This window comes from Pelodiscus sinensis, chromosome 6 (assembly GCF_049634645.1).
Source record: "Pelodiscus sinensis isolate JC-2024 chromosome 6, ASM4963464v1, whole genome shotgun sequence".
Classification (NCBI taxonomy): Eukaryota; Metazoa; Chordata; order Testudines; family Trionychidae; genus Pelodiscus; species Pelodiscus sinensis.
The window spans coordinates 78,625,280-78,642,478 of NC_134716.1; the positions used below are offsets into that span (position 1 = coordinate 78,625,280).

Genomic DNA, 17,199 nt, shown 5'->3' on the forward strand with positions numbered 1-17,199 from the left:
CTAAGGCCTTGTCCACACGAAGGGTATGGCTAGACTACAAGCATTTTGCATACCTTTTTCTGATTCTTTTGTCAGAAAAGGCTTTTCCAACATTTGGTCCATCTAAACTGGGCCAAATGTCAGAAAAAAACCGTCTTTCGAAAGCCCACTTCTTCCTCGTAGAATGAGGAATACAGGGGCTTCCAAAGGAGCATGTTTGCTTTTCTGCAAAAAAAAGCGGAAGAGCAAACGCGTATCCTGGACGCAGCGGAGTTTTTTCAGGATGCCTCTGGTATCTCAAAAAAATCCTGCAGTCTAGCCATATCCTTACAGTGATATGTGTAGGGCACATGTGGCTAACTATCAGGGTGAAAAGCAGATTGCATCCACACTGTGGTGAATAACTGCACATAGCAGTGAAAGACCATGGCAGAGGCTTTCCCCACTTTTCCCCCAATCCTGGAGCTTTGCTCAGCAGCACTGAAACATTGCAACAGCAAAGAGGCAGTAGAACCACACTTTTGAAAAAGAGAGTGTAGATGTGGGGAGAATGGCTCAGAGAGAACTATGAAGGCTATATAGTCAATGTTTTTGGTGCATCTGTACTCGGCTCAGCTGCACCTCACTGTCTACACTTCTATTTATACTCCTTCTAACTGGGCACGCAGTGAATGTACTCTATATAATGCTGTAAGTATAAACAAAATTTAAGTTGAAATCCACACAAAGAAAGTTTGAGCACCATCCCCTTTCTACCACTGCAATTTTCTGAAATGTTTTTCCATAATCGAAAATACAATGCATACCACTTGCTACTATGATTTTTTTTTAAAGAGTATGAATTGAGCTGCTGGCTCAGACAAATCTCCCATTGTATAAGTTTTACGACAAAAGCATTCAGAGCAAACCTAAATATTTATACTCGTTACTCAAGACAGCATTTACCCTGGAGATGACTCTTTTCTAGGAAATATATCTTGTACATTCACATAAGACTTTTTCTTGATGTATGGATCGTTTTTGTATAGCTGATCCTATGAAAAATATGTTTTAAGAAGACACAGAACAAAATAAGAGCTATGTTTATTAGTTCTGCCTTAGGGGTTACAGCTGTTAAGAAACATATCAAAACATTATGGGAAAATAATGTTATGGGTCTATGCTTTGGTTGGAAAAAAAAATCCCACACAGGAAATGTAAAGAAAAGAAACACTCTCCTTGCTGTCTGCAGTAGTCAAATACTGATTCAGAAAAGCACCTAAGCACATACTTAAACCAGTCCATGTTCAAGAAAGTAATTAAATACATGATTAATGGTTCCTGGCCATTGAGAGCTGCAGAGCTGGCACTCAGGGCACGGGCAGTGTGCAGAGCCCCCTGTCTGCCTCTGTTTCCAGGAGCTGTGCAGTGCAGGGCAAACCACTGACTGGAGTGCTGGAGTGGAGCAAAGTCCCTAGCCTGCTCCCTGGCAAGAGTTGAAGAGCCAAATTAAAAAGTCTGATGGACCGGACACAGCTAGCCAGCCATACTTTGCCCATCCCTGTTCTAGAGCATTACTTTTTAATCTCATAAATGAGTGTTTTTCTTTATAAGCTTAAATCTGAAATATTTTGATAAAATGAATCCATGCTTAGTTAACTGTACTTAATGTATTGCAAATTAGTTGGACTTATGTGCAGCAGCTTCTCTTACAAATTATATCTTTTAGAAGCTCATTTTTTTCTTCCAAGTACTGAATGCAGTTAGGCATTGCAGAATATTTGTTAATCATTTCATTTTTAAAATAGGGATCTTTCTAGATTGACTTTTAGAAAACAGCATTTATTTCTGGTATTAAAACAGATTCTGACACAGCTACAGCTACTATACATACAGCACATCTGGTGCCTGCTATATTTTATTGGTTCCAGTTTGCCACCATGTCAGATGCTTGGAGTGGAAAGTAGTTGGCCCTGGGAATCACCTACAATACCCTGAGTCAGAGTCACCCAGCCCTAGTACAAGTAAGATCCAGAAGGTTCTAGAACTCATTTTATGTTGCTGGCACTGCAGGCAGAAAATGTCTTACTTATTGGATAATCTGGGGATCAGGCGTAGCCAAGCTCAGCTCCGCCATGCCCCCAAATGACCTCTGACAAGTCACGTGTGCTGAGGGCATAAGATGCAGTTATGCCACCTCTGTCAGCTCTACATGCTTATAGAGAAGGAATTTTCTGCTGGAAAACTTCAGCCTGTGTTACATCCGGAGGTGAAAGTAAAGTGATGTGCCCCAGTGCGCTGCTCCAACAAGAGCCAGCTGGGGTGCTTTGCTGAGAGCTGGCTGGTGGGCGGTGTGGCTTTCAGGTTGCTCTCCCAGCTGGGCTACATCTGCAGGCTGGCACTGGCAACCCAGCGCATACAGCCAAATGAGGCAGGCAGGCTAAAGGGGCCAGATGGGGGCGCATGGCAAGGGAGATGTGCATACCTCCAGCCAGGCTACTGGTGCATCCATATCTGTCCTGCTGTCCCCTCAGTGGATGCCAGGCAGCACACATGCTATGAGGAGTCCTGTGGCACCTTATAGCCTAACAGATTTATTGGAGCATAAGCTTTCGTGGGCAAAGACCCACTTTGTCAGATGCATGGCAGTGCACATGTCATCTGTGCTGTGCACTGTTGCCTGCAGTCCCTGGGAAAAAGCCAGGGGAATGATGCAGCAGGCTAGGGGTGTCTCTTGCATTGCTCCTGGTTTCCTTGCTGCAGTGCCTCTACAGAGCTAGCCCACAGCTTCCTTGTGACACCAGCAGAAAACAGGAGCTTTGGGGCAGGGACCCATCCACTAGTCAGGTAAGACAACCTATTCCCAAGGACCCTCCCCATTATCCACTGCACCTCCAGCCCCTTGCTCTGACTCCTGCACCTCCCACATAATCCTAGCTCTGTGCCCTGACTCCTGCATTTCCCACTTCCTAACCACCTGCTCTGAAGGCCCCCCCCCCCCCACTCCACCCCACTCTTAAATTTCTTACAGGAACTGTTGTACCACAACTCCCCCACTCTTAGCCCTGATTTCCCCTCTTCTCCTCCACCCCAAGGGAGAGGGAAGGTTGTGATAAGACATTACCTGTAAGAAATCTAAGTTACTTTCACCCCTTGGCAACTCCCTGCTACATAAATGGGTACGCAGTGCAAAACTGATCCGAGAATCTGACTTTATTATCCTTTTGGCCCCAATCCCACAAATACTTATGCATGTGATCACTTTTACCCTCATGAAAAATGGTAGGCAATTTATGTGAATTTATCTCCTTTACTCACATTGGTGAGCAGTTACTCACAGGAGAAGTCCCAGTGGAGTCAGTGGAGCTACTCCTGAGTTCAGCTGCTCACAGGTAATAAGTAAGGAGTTCTCAACTGGGGCCAATTCCACATAGTTTAAATAAGAACATTAAAGTACTTTTTTAAAATTTATACTAAGTAGCTCAACTATCTACCTAGACAGTCTCAGGGGGGTAGCTGTATTAGTCTGTAACTTGAAAAACAATGAGTAAAACTAACAAAATAAAGTGCCTGTGGCACTTTAGAGACTAACAAAATTGTATAGTATCATGAGCTTTCGTGGATCTTTCGCAGGGCTACTCATTATCTACCTAGAACATTTCATTACGAATATTGAGACACACGTTATGTTAATAAATCAGCTTTTTACTGAAAATCACATTTCCACTGTTGAATTGCCTTCATCATCTCACTACTAAATCCACAAAGCTACTTAGCTACTGCTTCATAACATGCAGCAAAATGAAGCCCCTCTGTCCCTTACTACCTAGAATCATCAGCTCGGGGGTATGTGCCCAGGTTTCCCTTACAATACATGGAAGGAAAGAAGTGCTTAAGGAAGAGATTTTGGCTACGTCTACACTGCAGAGCTTTCCCAGGATAACAAAGGAATCCCAGAAAAGCTCTGCTGCATCCAAGGAAGATGTCTGCTTTTCGGAAAAAAAGTTCGGAAAAGCAGATGCGTTTTTTGGCATCTTTGTAAACCTTGTTCTAAGAGGAAGAAGGGATGTTCCGAGAGAGGGTTTTTTTTTCCAACATTTGGCCCTGTGTAGATGGGCCAAATGTTGGAAAAGCCTCTTTTGGAAGAAAAGCAGAAAAAGATACACAAATTGCGGTTCACAATTTGCGTGTCTTTTTCTGACTTTTCCCTGCAGTGTAGACACAGCCTCTGAGAAGCCATGAAGATGAAGTGGGAGTCACTTAACTTCCATAACTCCTCAACCTGGAATGAAATGAAGAGGAAAAAGGAGGGTCTTAAGCCCCTCTTCTTAAAGTCATTTAGGCACCTGAATATCATCAATCTGGGTCTTTCGGCAAGTGAGTGATTTACCAAAGGGAGATGCCTCCCTCCACTCAAGATTCTCAGCCATGAACCCTCTCCTGTGGTACATGGTGTACACCAGCCTGTGTCCTGGGGAATGAAACCCAAACTTTTCTCAAGGTAAAAACAGAGAAACCAACTGACAATGTAGCATAGGCCCTCACCTTAGATACAAATAACTTCTGCCTAAGTCCCTGCTCTGCCTGATGTGGAAAAGTGCCTTGGAACTATATCTTGCACATTCCTGCTGAGTGCTCTAACCACAGGGTTATTGGGCATTCTGGCACAACCCTACACATACCAGGTAGCCAGCCCCTGAAATTCCTAAGCTGGTTGCCCTGGCTATTTTTGTGTGGGAGATACATGCCCAGAGCATGCCTACTAGAGCAGATCACTCAGGTGAGAGAGGCTGGATAGCCCCTACTTTAAGAATTCTGTCAGGGCTAGGATGTAGAGCAGCTCAGAGGTAGCTAGACCTTGATAATTTTGTGCATGCCACAATGGAAACAGCTAGCTTAGAAATTTAGACTCCTACATAGTCAGGTACCAACTGAGCAGTGGTTTTGAGAGCATCTTTGGTGCCCAATTTGGCAAACTCAGACACCAAAAATGGCTGTTAGGCCCCTAAGTATCTTTTGTGAATCTAGTCCTTAGGAAATAAGACAAAGCAGGAAAGAGATATACAAAGAGAACAATTTGGCCCAGGAGAGTACTTTGAATCACAGGATGTTAAACTGCTTTTTGATCAGCAGCTTGTAGAAGTATGTATTAAACTGTAATCCATGGTTCTTCTTGTAACCAGTTAATGATCCTATCAGTAACAGCCTAATTGCTTCTGCCAAGTTCTAAATTCTACTTTATTGAAACAGGCAGTGATTGTGATCCAGCTAATCACATTCAGATCAGAAAAATACACCATTAACAGAATGCTAATTCAGCTTCTTTCCCTGGTAATCCATTTGATAACCTGTTGTTTGCAATTGACTAATTGAATATTCATTCCACTTCCACATAGAAAGGTATGTTTTTCATTACATTATTTTAATTAAGATATTCTCTCTGTTCTCTGATTTAAATCCTACTTTCCTTTTTCATACACGTTCTAGTGGAAATACTCCTGCAAAGCAAGCAGGATGTAGCCATTTGGGGGAAAACAGGCTAAAGAAACATGTGGTAGCACAGCTGTTACCTTGATGCCTTGGTTATTTATAATTTTGCTCTTCTTTCAGTATAATTATTCAACATATTGTTATAAAAAATGTGTATTTAGCATCATGAAAGTGTACTGGGGAAAAAAACCAGAATATAGGTCAAAGTATCTCTGAGTTTTCCACATCATTTTTCAGAGAAATATTACAAGGCCACTAAATACGTTCTGTAAGCATAAAACAGTTGTGACTGAGACATTTTTATTAACTCTGGATCGGTGTTAAAATAAAGGTTGATTATGATTTTACCTTTTAAATCATTTGAATTTTAATGAGTTATTTTCTTGCTCTGAATTTCAATTAAAAGTACTCTGAATATGATAGCTACATTAAATATTTATGAAATCCATCTAGATTATATAGAAGGTTAAAAAAACAAACGCCCATTAAAGGTTTTTTTTCCCTATACAATCAAAACAGGCATTAATTTTCAGTATAAGAAATATTTTTACAAGACTACTTTAAGAGCTTTTTGAATCACAGGATTAAACTGCCTTTCAGTTGTCTAATCAGACCAAAGTATGTGTTTCTTTCTGGACTGCTGATGGGGAAAATGCAATCTATGACTAGACAGAAGACTGTTCCCATTCTTATCATATATGGAACTCCTCTCATGATCCAATCCTCTGTGACCTCATGAATGGACTACTGCAACTCGCTATGCATCTTTTCATTACGTCAATGGACTTTCACACATGCAGTATTGTTATTGTAATCATGTTGATCCCAGGATGTTAGAAATACAAGGTGGATGAGGTAATATCTTTTTTCAGCCTAGTTTCTGTTGGCAAGAAAGATAGGCTTTCAGGCTCATACAGAGCTCTTTTTCAGATCTGGAAAAAGTATTTGGGAGGAGGGAAATCAGCTAAATACAAGGTAGAAAAGATTGAAATATACATTATTTGTGTTTATCAATATATTTCTTGATATACACTATTTATGCTAAACAATCTGTTTCACCTTGTATTTAGCTATGACACTCCAAGTACTCTTTACAGCCTTGAAGAAGAGCAATGTGTGAATTTGAAAGCTTGCCTCTTTCACAAACACCAACTAGTCTGACAAAAGATAATACTGCACCCACCTTGTTTCTTCTATGAACTTTGAAATTAAATGGATTTAAATCTAAATATGCACACTTAAACATTTTAAAAGTGGCTGCCAACCCCACCCTGAGGGGCAACAGAATAGACAATCGATAAGAATTCATGGGGTTAATTGACTATTCCATTAACGAATATTTAACAGCCCTAATCAGAACTGGAGACATAGTGCAATTGTAAAATCACCTTTATTGGTAATGGAAATTTTTCTATCCAGGATGTATGGTTCTTATAAACCCAATCCAATAAGTATATCCCAGATCTTGGAAAATAATGGTCTATTCAAGCTGGTGTTAGAAGACATTTTGGAAATCATCTTCAAGAATCTTTAAATTGGTTTCTCTACAAACCTCGGGTTTTCCAGGATTAGTTGTGCTCTTGGGTGTCATAGCTCATGTGTGACGTGATCAAGAATGTACTGTTATATTTTTGTGCAACACAAAGTCAGTTGCTGAATTTTAAATATCACAGCGTATTTCACTGTTTCATTTATTTGTTTGTTTATAGATTGATCTCCTGGTTCCTACAAAAGTGACTGGCATAATTACTCAAGGAGCTAAAGATTTTGGTCATGTACAGTTTGTGGGCTCTTATAAACTTGCTTATAGTAATGATGGGGAGCACTGGACCATCTACCAGGATGAAAAACAAAAAAAGGACAAGGTAAGATAATGAGGCAATTGATATTTGGATTGCATTTACAGAATGGAGTAACCTCAGTGCTGGTAGCTTGCAGGTTAATGTATGTTGTCTATTTTATGTGGATCTATATGCCTGGGGGTCCCCAGATAAAAGTCAAGGTGAATAGAAAGGAATCATATACCACAATGACATTCACTGATACTATAATATTGTACATATCAATGCAATGTGCCAGACCCAAAGCTATTAGATACAGGACATAAAACTTTACAGTTCTCCATTTATTGAAATTATTTTTCCCTTTGAACTTTGCAGCAGAATGCATATAAAAAGTAGCTTGTTTGTGTTTTTGAGAACAGTAACCGTACTCAGATTTTGATAAGCATACAATAAAATGTGCTATTTTGAAAAGAATAAATACTTTTTAAAATAAAATATGCCTTTGCACCTGATGTTTCTGGGTTGATGTTTTGTTCTTGGAAATTAATAATTCTAGGATATCAGATACCAACCCATATGCATTAATATTGTAGCAGAGGTCTTAACAAGCATTACAACAAATACTTTCCAGAATTCTTCCTTTTGCAAATGTTAATGGCAGATGTGAGGGAAGAAGGCCTACTTTAAGGTGTTGAGTACCATGTAATATTATATCAATATAGACTAGAGGGGAAAAAATGAACCGGTCAGATTTTAATAATTGTCTTAATACTTCTCCAGTACCTGTACAAACAAATAAGTATGGGGGTGGAGTGCAGGAGGCCCAGGCAAGGTATTGGGGGGTGAGTGTGGATGACTATAAGGCAGGGGGCTGCAGTGAAGGAGGGGCTCATGCCAGGGGGCTTAGGGCAGGAGTTGGGGTGTGTAGAGTGTGCAAGGGAACTATATTTAGAAGCTTGTTTTGCTTAACTCAAACTCTTTAGCTGTCTGGGTAAAGTGTATTTGGGGGGGGGAGGTGCTTTGCAAGGGAACTTTTTTCCCTTGATTTAATGTCATATGGTTCCCAAAGAGCCTGTGGGGATAGGCTGTGACAGGGATCGTACTTGGTCCTACTGTGAGGGCAGGGGACTGAACTCGACTTCTCAAGGTCCCTTCCAGTTCTGTGAGATGGTATATCTCCATATATTATTATATTGTTGTTTATTATTATAACAGAGTGCATGAGGTTCTGAGATGGCTTGGGGGGTTCAGAATGGCTTTCAGGGTAGAAGAAAGTTGGGGTTTTGCAATCTTTCTGCCAAAGATGGGTACCAGACACTGAATCTGCTTAATTGCATACCCATCTCCCCCTTGCTCCAGCCCCCTGCAGCCAGCCAAGAAGCCGCTTGCTGGCCCAAGCTGTCTTTCCACAGCCCCTACAGCCAGCTGAAAAACTTGTTGTGTCCCCAGCCTGGCTCCCTCTCCCTGGAAAAAGTCTCTTCTGCCTATAGTCAGAGCTAGGCTGGAACTGCAGCCATTGCACGCTGTGAAACCAACTGAATTCTGACCAAACATATAAGAAAAAATGTTAAAAACAACAAATAGTCTAGCAGCACTATAAAGACTAACAAAACATGTAGATTGTAGCTTAAGCTTTCGTGGGCACACCCCACTTCTTCAGATGACTGGAGTATTAGAAGTCCAGATCCAAGAATAAGTAAGGGAAGGGGGGAAAGGAAAAAAAGAGAAAAATGGAGAGGGAAAGAAAAAAAAAGAAAGTGAGACAGTGAGTAGATGTTTCAAATAGTTACAAGAGGCTGATAAGAACAATTAGCATCTCCATTGTTTGTTTGGGTGGGTAAGTCATTAGGATGTGGAAGGTAGTGTGCAAGCCAGCCGATGTCCCTGTTCATACCATTTGCATAAGAATTAAATGAAGTTAAATTCCAATCTTTCCCTTTGTATTTGGCTTGAAGAATTGGCCTGAAGCAACACGGTGACTTGGAGATTCATTAATAAGTGTCATACCATTTGCATAAGAATTAAACTAGTAAATGAAGTTAAGTTCCAATCCAGTGATGTAGTTGGCATTACTGGACCCAACCACATCAGCCACCAAATAGAGGCTCAATAACTGCACATCTACTAATGTGATCTATGCCATCAAATGCCAACAATGCCCCACTGCCACGTATATTGGCCAAACTGGACAGTCCCTATGGGAAAGAATTAAAGGACACAAATCAGATATCCGAAAAGGCAATACACAAAAACCTATTGGAGAACACTTTAATCTGCCTGGGCACTCATTAATGGATCTCCATGTCACCGTGTTGCTTCAGGCCTATTCCACAAGCCAAATAGGTCATGATGCCATCTCCATGTTTTGTTATTCTTTAAGGTGCTACTGGTCTATTAGTTGTTTAAGTTTTTCCTGTTACAGATTAACTTGGCTACCCTTCTGAAACTTTAAAACATATGAGGGGCTTTGTGCCAAAGGGCTCCTTGGCCATGAGAAGATTTCATTGGCTGAAGTTCCAGGGAACTTCATGCAGTAACTGATTGGCTGTCAACAGTTGCATTGGGCAGATGGGGAGTGCTGATTGGCTGGAGAGCCTGGAATCAGCTGATGGGGCTGCTTATGCAGTAGCTGAATGGCTGCCAGCAGCTGACCCGCCCCTGAGTGCTGAACACTCCAGCCCCTTTCTTATTAGAGCTGCACATCAGGGCACATCACCCTATTTTCCCCTCTGGTCTGAGCTTTCAGAATTGTCTATTTAAATTTAAAATTCTCAAGAAGAATTTTAAACTCAGGTGGTCATGAAAAAAGCCATTGTGTCATCTTTTTAATGATCCTTGAAAATATGCTTGTTATCTTTGTGAGTTTGATCAGAAAGTTACCTAAGCAATGCCAGGTAACTAATTCTCCAATCAATATAAATATTTGATGCCCAAATAGGTTTTTTATATTAATAACCAGTTTTAACAAGTTCCCTTGATTCTACATTGATACATAAAGTATATTACTACTCCCCTAGTAAAAGTATTTTATGTCATTTTAAATTATTACATTTAGCTGCAAAAGATTTGCCAAAGAATATCATAAAAGAAGCATCGTAAGCATTTAAGAAATAAATACAGGTTTTCACCTTTAAATGAAAACATAAGTAATCAAAAAAATGCACCAGTCTGTGTGTGTGTGTGTGTGTGTGTGTGTGTATATATATATATATATATATATATCTCCTTAAAGTTAAATAAATGAACATTAGACTTTCCTGGGAAACTGCAGGGAGGAAAGAAGGAAGGGGTAACCAAAGGCTCCTGATGCCACATTTGTTACCTTAAAAAACAGGCACTAACAATCATTTTGCTTTCATAAAAATAGAAAATAATATATCCACATTTCTTAACAAGGATATGATATCCTGCTTTTTGAGAAAACATTCCTAGAAGTAGTTTTCCTTTTAACAAAACAGGCCATAGATTACAATTTTGATTCATAGATTCTCATCCTGTGATCATTCTTTCTGTCCCCCTGAATAATACAGTCCATAGAATGTCCCAGAAGTAATTTCTGGAGCATATCTTTTAGAAAATAAATCTGATCTTGATTTGAAAATTGTGAATGATGGGGAATTGTTCTTGTAGTTAATTACCCTCACTCTCAAAAATTAGCACTTATTTTGATCCTGATTTGTCTAGTTTCAAATTCCAGACATTGAAGAGCCTATTCATTTTAATTTTATAATATTCTTAGCTTTTTAATCAGAATATCTTGCAAATATCTTTCAGAAGTCTGTTACATCCACGTTATTGCCTGTAGTAACCAACCTTGTATTGTTATCAAAAAGATATCAGGATAGTTTGATCAGATCTATTTTCATCAACCCATGGCTTTGGTCTACACTAGGACCTTAATTCAAAATAATCCCCACCCGCCACAGTGGGTTCACACTACTAAGCACGTTATTTAGAAATAACAAGCCACAGAATTAGAATCTATATGCCTACTTTTCACGGGGAGTCATGTTAATTCTGAAATAGTGATTTCAAAATAACGACAGTGTGGATGCTCCAGTGCTGCTAATCCAAACTTATTGGCCTCCAAGAGGCCTCCTGCAGCGCCCCAGAATGCTTTCTGAGGCTCTAAATATGATAGAGTGTCCACTTTAATGGAACCTGCCTTGGACTAATTTTGATGTTTCCCCATAGTGAGGAGATGCTAGTTTGAATTAGTTAAATCAGGAGTTCTTAAATCAAATTTAGCAATTTTAGAGTAGACATGGCCATGCTAATTTGCACTTATAACATTATCTTGTCTGGGATCAATGTCCATCTGATAGGCCTATAATTAACTGGGTCATCCCATTAGCTTTTCTAGTCTTGTGGAACTTCCCTAGTACTCAATGACTCACTGAGTCAATTGAAAGCAAGAGCCTAAGACTGCTCTTTTAGAACTCTTGAATGAAAGTTCATTGGACCTGCTGTTTTAAAAATGTCTAATTTTAGTAGCTTCTGTTTAACATCCTACAGTAGATTTGCCCACAGTTCTCAACTAAAACTCCTACCACATAGCCTATGCACGTCCTAAATATTAATAACTAACATTTAGATATAGTTTTCTAAACATAATACAAAATTAAAATTACATAGCATAATAAAACAAAATAGATAGTATAAAGGGGCATTCCAAAGTCTGCAGCTGGACCTACATATCATATGTACATATTTATGGCCAAGGAAGGGGCATGCTCCTTGAAGCTTTTTGTGCCTATCGTTTATTAGAAGAAAAGAGATTAATTAAAATGTTTAATTTAATAAAGTAAACTACCATAAGTATAAGCAAGCATGCTATTATTTTCTAAGCACTGTATGTTTAAAAATAATTGTAAATATGTCCTAAAATTCAGTAAAGGCAAGGGCAAGTTTATAATGATAAAAATTTATAAGTAGTTATAATTACCATAATAACAATTTTGCATCAATTTGGAGGTTTAGTCACACCACAGGTGTTCAAGAATAGGTTAGTGATTGATTTATACATGCACATTTCATTTCTATCTTTTAAAAAAATTATACGTTGTTCAGTGCAGGTTGACTTTACACTAAAGAACACTGGAGGCTGCAAACTACTGAATTAATAGCATGGTCAAATTTTTGTTATCGAGTTGTTTACAATACTTACACCGCTTAAGGGAATCATTAAAAAAAGCAGATAAAATGGAATTATTTATTAAAACATTCTCCTGGGTTATGGATAATTGGAACATAGTTACACTAATGGCCATTTAGAGTATACATTTAAGTTCCAAATGGCTAGCAGAATGTTTTATTCCAGCAGTTAAAATAACTGTTGCCTCAAGAGTTGAAAGTTTTCAACCTTTTTTTCAGGGTATTAAATGTTTCCATTAGTATTTATTATTCTTAGATTTTTTTTTAATAAAAGGAACCATAAACATACTTCACATATATCAGTTTTATTTTCAATTTTTTCATCTTATAAAATAATTTATTATACAAGATATGGTATATCCATATGATCAGTTTTGCTAGCATGGAATTTGTGGTATCTTGCCTCTTATGTCAACCAACTGATTTCAATTAATTAAAATATTATATTTAGCATAAGTAGGGTATCACAATCTGGCCCACATTACTCTATGTTAAATCTCTCACTCTCTTGCTCTCTCAAAACTATTTTCAATACTTTCAAAGAGAGAAAATACTATTTGATGGCACTGAGAACAAGATGGCAGATCTCAATGGTTTTATCCTGTAGTGACTTTTTTCAATAAATTCCAAAAGACTTCAGATAGTAAAAACAAAATCTGCCATTCTAGCAATCAAACTGAAAAGGTACTGACAGCTGTGATTATGCATGTGTATTTAGTGTAATTTGTCAGGTAAAAATAGGAAACAATAATTTCACCTTTTCCGAGTATGCCATATATGTATCCAAAATATCGGACACTTACCAACATTAGTACTTCATACTCATATTTGTTTATAACCTTTGCATTTAAAAAGGAACCAAACCAAAAAAAGAGACCAAATGTCTAATAACAAAATATTGCATTCATTACAGTGAAAAAGAGAACATGCATGCAAGCTTACCTTAACTTTGCACCTTGGCATAGTAGCATGGGAAAAGACAACATCAAGAAATACTGAGCAGCACTTAGGGGGAACAAAAGAGAAAGGGTTTGGAACAAAAGCAGAAACCTTCTATTGAGATTGTGACTAGCCTTTGCAGAACCTCTTTTGAGGATTGCCATAGGATTTGGCCCAAAATATATAAACATTTTCAAGGATGCATTACTGCACCAAGTATCTCTCATTTCCCTATTTAATATCTTGATCTGATAGCTTTATGGTTATCCTGAGTAGGATAGAATTGCCATATCTTCTGACAGTCCTCATTGATTAGTAATCTCCTGCCATCATTTTTAGATCCACAGTTGTTTATCTTTTATTTAATATTTCAGGCTAGATACATAGTCTAATGTCTGCCCCTGCCAACTGGCTGCCTAGTGGTCCAGTATCTTAAGAAGAAAAAAAATAATGCCAGAAAATGGAGAAATGCACTCTCCAAGGGAGATCTGCTCTTGAGCCCCAAAATTTGTCACTTTACTTTTAGTTCTAAAACCCATTAATATATACTGTATATATGTCAGTCAATATATAGGTAGGGTGCTAATCATCTTCTTTCACATTCAGCCACTTGATCTGGCATTAAATTACCACTGGATCTCAATGCCAATTACATTCATTCCTATTTATGTTCACTTCTGACACTTTGTGGATCAAGGTTTTGTTTTACAAGGGGAAAAACTCAACTTTTCATATTAACAAACACAGTATCTTCAAAATATATCTTTAGTGAATCTATAATAAATAAATTAATTAAATGTTTCAAAGAGTGGCTTTTTAGCTTTAGTTTTCAGTGAAGCTCAAAACACTTTTAAATGGAAACCATGTGAAAGCAAAAGCAGTAGTCCCTGCTGCTTCTGTCTGGCTTCTGCTATTTTAACTGCCAGTCATCTATCTCAGTTTAAACCTACACTGAGCTCATCTGTAGAAGCAAACTAAAGGGTACTGAAAAAATGTATCTTTAGAAATACGTCTGTCTTGTTCATTGTGAGTAGTTAGAATAAAACCTCTGGACTATATGAATGTTTTTCCTGAGCCCGTGGTCAGGAATTACTGAAGTTTAAGCAATCTGCATATGTGAAGAAAGTACATTTTAGAACTACTGGAGTAAAATAGCTATCTTGTTTTTCTCAGCTAGAGGTCAGTAGCTTACTATATCTCTATGGCAAGGCCACTTATACCAAGCTTGAGTAGATTTAATTTGTTTTAAATCACATTCTGAATATGATTTTTAAATTGCCTCCCATGCTGTAGATAATCTAGAGACAATTGTAATGTCAAATGGGGGTCTAAAGATTGCATTTTTCTTGATAATATGTAAAGGGCCACACTTTAAAAGGACCCTGGTTGAGCTCTGAAATTTACATGTAAAATTTGGCATTGTCAATTTTAGTCAGAAATTGCAGGAACAATTAATCGTGGACAGAGATTTCAATATTTAAATATAGGCCCAATTTTGGGGGAAATCAGGGCGTTAGAAATATAAGCAGTATAATTTACACTTCAAGTCAATCTCCTTAGCAACTGATTACAGAGGCTAATTGCAAGTGTGAAATTAGATGCTGTTATATTTTTTTCAGTTGGCCTGTTTTCGGTAATTTCTTAATTTTCTTTTATAAAATGTATAATATATTTAGTACTCCACTTATGCTGATAGATTTATCACATTTTATTTGTGCATAAAATATATTATGGACACATTTTGACAATATTTTACACATTTTTAAATTTAGTATTTGATTTAAGTACAGGATAGTAGTTATTAAAATTGTGAGAATTCAAGGACTCAGGTTTTAGTTTTTAAAAATTCTTCAACTTTGAAAGTCCAGTGCATTGTTGATTACTGACAACAGCAAATGTAAAGCAAATTAAAAAATATATATTTTCAAATGACATGTGGTATGGAGAGAGTTACTGTAAGTTATTAAGCATCAAGTAATTTTTATTGCCAAAATTAATAAAAATATGTAGTGTAAAGAAACAAGAAATGGTAGCCAGCTCTTATTAATTGTGTTTCTTATCAGTAGTTTCTCCTGTTAATCACTAAATGGTCAGAACACATATTCGTGGAAAGGAGAAAGGAGCTAAACTTTGACTTCTTTTAAGACAACTTCTTACCTACTGCTTCTTCAGATTAATGGATTTTAACCACTTACTTTGATTCCCTAGGATTTAGTTAAAATTGCTTATTTTACCTATAGATAAATTGTTTTAGATTATCAGTGATGACTTGATACAATCTACCTATAAACAAAATTATTTTGCTCATACGTGATCAGTTTCTGTTTTCCTATGAAACATCGAATCTGAGCTCATGATAATTTCGGGAAATAAGATTTGATCTTAACAAGAGAAAAGAGTCCTGCCATTTTAATCAAAAGGGTTCTTTTAGTAAAAATTGAAATTAAAACCAAGAAAAATAATCACAAATATTAATCATGGTTTATTAAAATATGAAAAATACAACATTAAACAAAACAACACAAATGAAAAAATGGTTATTTCTGACTTTTGTCCGCATTTCTAAAATGAAAGTGCAGCCACAGCAGCACTTTCAAGTGAAAGTGTAACCATGGCACCACCTCCATGAGGGCAGTAGTTAACAGTGCTGGGAGTCCATTCACCATGGCAATTTACAGCTCTATAAATTGCTTCACTCAGGGGAACTTGTTTTTTCACATCCCTAAGCCAGAAAGTTGCAGCACAATAAAGTGGCACTGTAGACTTATCCATAGTGTCTTTAATATGCTTCAGGGGAGAGTTTTCAGCAAAGATACACTTTGGAAAGTTAATCCAGCCTTAGGTGGGGCTCTTTTCTCTTGATAAATTGAGACCAAGGTCTTTGTCCTCTTAGCTGTCTGTGGCAACTTGCTTATAGAGATGTACAGGGTGAGTTAAAAAGTCATTGAACAGAGAGTGATGAGTACTAATTTCAAACTTTTCTTCTTCCTACTTTTATGAAAGTATAGTCTTGTTTAGATTCATAGTTGATTGCTGTAATCTTTTCTCTGACTCTGTGCCTTCATAGATTGTTTTTGGTAATACATTCATATCCTAAATATTCAGTACTGTATACTTCATGAATGGGACACACATTTCTAATTGCCTTTATTCTCTTTGGGTTGGAAAGCTTCTGGTAATCTTAAAGTTACAATTTTAAAAACCAAAAAAAGTACATTTTCAGAAATATGTATTTGTTTTATTAGAGTTTAATGGGACATGGATATTTAAATTAAAATTCTAAATATTCTTGAAAAGTTTGCCATTAAAATAGCCTTTTGAAATAAAATAATGATATTAAATAATTACTAAAGAAGTTGAGAATTCTTCACAACAATTTTTGGAAAGTGATTAGTTTTGTCTTCCTGAGTTGGGTAAGGAGATTGCTTATGTATTAATTAATTAATTCTCCATTCAGTTTATGTTGTTCATTGGCAATCTTATTGTGCTACCAAAGTTTTTGGCATCCATGTAATTGTTGGTTGCATAGTGACATTCTCTGTGATGGCTTCAAAATTTGTTAGTCTTCCATTCCAAAAAGTCCATACCAAAAATATCATTGAAACTGAACCAGTGTTGGGTTCAGCTGTGAGTATCCTCATTTCCAGTCTTGTTCTGACATTTGCTATGGAATAGCTGATGAAGATTATGAGAATCAAAAATACTAATCCATTCTCTTTAGCCTTCCTAAGCATCCACATTTTGCTTCAGTACACAAGAGTTCATATAACCATAGTTCCTTAAATCTGCAGTTTCATAGCAAGTTTGATGTCACAATGACCTGACAGAGGCCATTGAAGGATCTGAAACCATGGCATCATCAGGTGCTATTTAA

The 17,199-nt window shown here is 37.5% G+C and overlaps 1 protein-coding gene across 1 annotated transcript in view; it reads left to right on the plus strand.

The window, feature by feature from the left end:
• EDIL3 (EGF like repeats and discoidin domains 3) overlaps positions 1-17,199 on the plus strand; it is a 424,704-nt gene that overhangs the window by 391,324 nt on the left and 16,181 nt on the right. The window contains exon 10 of the mRNA XM_006124343.4: positions 7,158-7,313. Coding sequence (XP_006124405.2) covers positions 7,158-7,313 — 156 coding nt within the window. The remainder of the gene's footprint in view (positions 1-7,157; positions 7,314-17,199) is intronic.